The sequence below is a fragment of the Dacryopinax primogenitus genome, assembly GCF_000292625.1.
Source record: "Dacryopinax primogenitus strain DJM-731 SS1 chromosome Unknown DACRYscaffold_15, whole genome shotgun sequence".
Classification (NCBI taxonomy): Eukaryota; Fungi; Basidiomycota; class Dacrymycetes; order Dacrymycetales; family Dacrymycetaceae; genus Dacryopinax; species Dacryopinax primogenitus.
The window spans coordinates 300,714-304,032 of NW_024467212.1; the positions used below are offsets into that span (position 1 = coordinate 300,714).

A 3,319-nucleotide genomic window follows, 5' to 3' on the forward strand; every position below is an offset into this window, starting at 1 on the left:
CTCATTGTCCACTTTAAATTGGTCTGCAGTTGTCAGGTGGGCTTGGTGAACCTTCTCCTGGAGATCAGATAAATCAGAGTTGCAGTGCTCAAGCTGTTGAATTCTGTAGGCCAGCTTGTCACTGTCAGTCATAGGGAATTTAGGTGGGGGTATGAGGAATGTTGCTTGCTCAAAGTCCATAGGGAAGACTGGGTGAACACCATGTGCAATGAAATATGGGGAGAGACCAGTGCTATGCTGGACCAAAATTTGCTCAGCCCAGAATGTGGTAGGCGCTTTGTCAGGCCATTGCTTAATATTCTCTCCACAGGCTTTCAAAATTGCTTGTCAGACCATAAAATGTTTTGATTCCACCACACCATTTGTGCAAGAGTTGTATGGCAATATTTGGATGTGCCAAATCCCAAAGCATTGTGCCAGTTCTTTCACGGCAGCTACCCAGGCTGATCCATTATTGGTTACAATCTCCACAATATTTCCCCATCAGCAAATGACATCATGGAAGAGGAAGGATGTGAGGGCTGTTGTGGTTTCTGATTTTAAAGGATGCCATTTGGGATATGAGGACAGAGAGCAGTGGACTTGAGCAATGCAGGTGTATCCTTTTGTGGGAGGCATCTTCATGCTATCACAGTAAATCTTTGAGAAAAGCAGAGCCAGATAGTTGACTGTTGGAGGTTTGAGGACCTTCCAAATGCTATGGATCTGACATGCATGACAGGTATGGAGGTATCATTTGATATTCATGTGGAGGTCTGGCCACCAAAATCAGAGATGGAGAATACCGGCAACAGTCTTGAAACCTTTGTGACCACTGTCATCATGGGCTTGTTTCAGCAGGGCTAGATGTTTGGTGGGCAGAATGTATATTTGGGGGGAGCTGGTGAGACTATGTTGACACAGTTTGCCTTTGTGGAGGAAGTACTGAAGTGACTGTTTGACAAGGGCCACACACTGCTGTGTATTCCAGTCTGGAGGGAGCAACAAATGAGTAAAGTATTGGCAGATAAATGCAATGTGGTTGTCAGGGTGTCGAGCAGAGGAGGTCATGGGTATCTCTATTTTGGGCTCAGAGTTGTCAACAGCAGATTGAAGATATGTGGGATACAAAAGCCCCAGGCAATGTTTGTGGTCTATGTCAGGCAGGTTTGGAGCATCCAGTGAATTTGGGGGATGGCAGGAGAGACCATCTGGACCGGTGTGTTTTTCAGCTGGGATGTGAACAAGATCGAAGTTGAACTGGTGTATCCCACTGACCCATCTATTGAGGGCTGCAGCAGGTTGCTGGTCCGGATTATTCAACATCCCTTTGATGGAGGATGCATCCACTTCAACAATAAATTGGGGCATGCCAATCAGGAAGACTTGCAGGGCATGGAGAGCATGGTATAAGCTGTATAGTTCAAGTTTTAGCTGGGAATATTGGGATTTGACATTGTTCCATGCCAGGGATCCAAAGCAGGCCAGTTTCCATTTACTGTTTATGTTGTCCTGATAGAGGATGTATTCAACACCAATATTCGAGGAGTCCACCATGAGGATAATATGGCAGTTGCTTTCATAGTCTATGGGACAGAGGAGTCCATCCTGGCAGGCATCTGCTTTTAGCTGGTCGAAGGCGGCTTGATGCTCAGGGCCCCATGCAAATATTGTGCCCTTGCATTTGAGATGTTCCAAAGGGTGTGCCTTCATAGCAAAATCCTTGATGAATATTTGGAGGATGGCAAGGGTACCCAGGAATGCTCAAACTTCTGTGAGGGATTTGCACAGCTGCCAGTCCCAGAGTTTTGCAACTTTGGAAGGCTCAGGTTGTCAGCCTGTGTGGGTACAGCATTGCCTGAGGATGACGACTTCAGGAGCTTCAATTACCATTTTTGGACCACTGAATGTTCTGCCAGAATGTTCAATGTGGGTCAGGATCTGAATTATGGTTTCCATGTGTTCCCATATGAAACAACAAATGCCTGTATTTTGGGTGTGCCATTCGAAATCACCTTTGGGGAGTTTGTATCATGTTGGTGGGCCACAAATGGGGATGTCATTGACAAAGGGGATGGTATATTTGGGGATCTCATCACAGAGTAGGAAGGTGACATCCTCATGCATGATCTGGATGCCATTTGTTCCACCCATCTGATTTTGGGTGCTGCAAAGGGAACCCTTGAGGGATTGGAAAGTCATGAGATCCTGACTTTCCAGGTGCAGGAGGTGTTGTTTGAAGCCCCAAAAGAAATCGAAGAGGGTATAAACGGATCATCTGCCATAAGATTTGATGAGGGGTTCAGAAAGCAGAGGGAGGGCAGAGTCCCAAATTGTTACTCTGTTCAATGGTTGCAGGTCCAAAATGGGACAAAGGGATCCATCTTTCTTCAGAATGCAGAGCCAGTGAGATTGGGATGAGGATTGGGAGGGTTCATATATTCCTGCATTTAGTTTGTTCTGTAATGCTTTGAGGACTTTTGGTAATAAAGTGGGGGGCAGCAGAATATTCTTCTGCTGCCAGGGTATATGTTCAATTGTCAGAATTCAGACCAGGTTGAAGTAATCACTGCAAAATAAACCCATTTCTTGCTTGTTCCAAGCAAATGCTTGTTTGTGGGTATGAAGGACCCATGCCATGAGTTTTTCTTCTTCAGGCCAAAGAAATCTGTATTTGTTTATTTTCAGTTCTGCAAATCTTTCCAAGGTGAGCTGATTTCCAGGGATAAATGTCGATTGGGTATCAGGGAGTGGGGGAAGCATAGCAAGAGGGTCAGAGGGAAAGTGTCTCTGTATTTTTACACTTTCGGGTGTTATTGTCAAGACAGGCTTCATGCATCTGTCTGCGGGTTTGTATTTTTGGGCTGCATATACAGGATGGGTATCATTGGGTATTGTATCTGAATCTGATGTGTCTATCTGAGAGCCATTGTTCAAGATCAAGTGCCGATTAATCAAGTTTTCTGTTCCATCTTCTGTTTGCCAGGGAAGATGGTCCCAAATTCAAAATCCTGGACCACTTGTTTTCTTCCCATTTGATGTGATTGAGTCCACAAGTTGATTGTCCGGTGGGAATTTGGACATGTTATCTGTATCTTCTGTTTCCCATCCATATAATCCTGGGTGATGCAAGAGGTGAGGATGTGGAACAGGTGACCAAGGAGCAGGTGGAAAGGCAGGTTTGGGAGCACAAATGCCTGGACATAGAAATCAAGACTGGATATACCAATGCACAAATTCAGAATGTGTCCTAGAAGTTGATCAACCTATCCATTCACAGATTCCATGCACCATCCATTCACCAGGGTGTTGTCAGGGCACCAGCTCATTGGTTGGTCAA

General features: G+C 45.3%; 1 protein-coding gene across 1 annotated transcript; it reads right to left on the reverse strand.

The window, feature by feature from the left end:
- Positions 1-2,526: 2,526 nt before the first annotated feature.
- On the reverse strand, positions 2,527-2,853 carry DACRYDRAFT_55652 (uncharacterized protein; the record flags this gene model as incomplete). Its single annotated transcript, XM_040775341.1, has 1 exon — positions 2,527-2,853. A coding segment is annotated over one exon (327 nt), but the record flags the coding sequence as incomplete, so codon positions are not given.
- Positions 2,854-3,319: the final 466 nt, after the last annotated feature.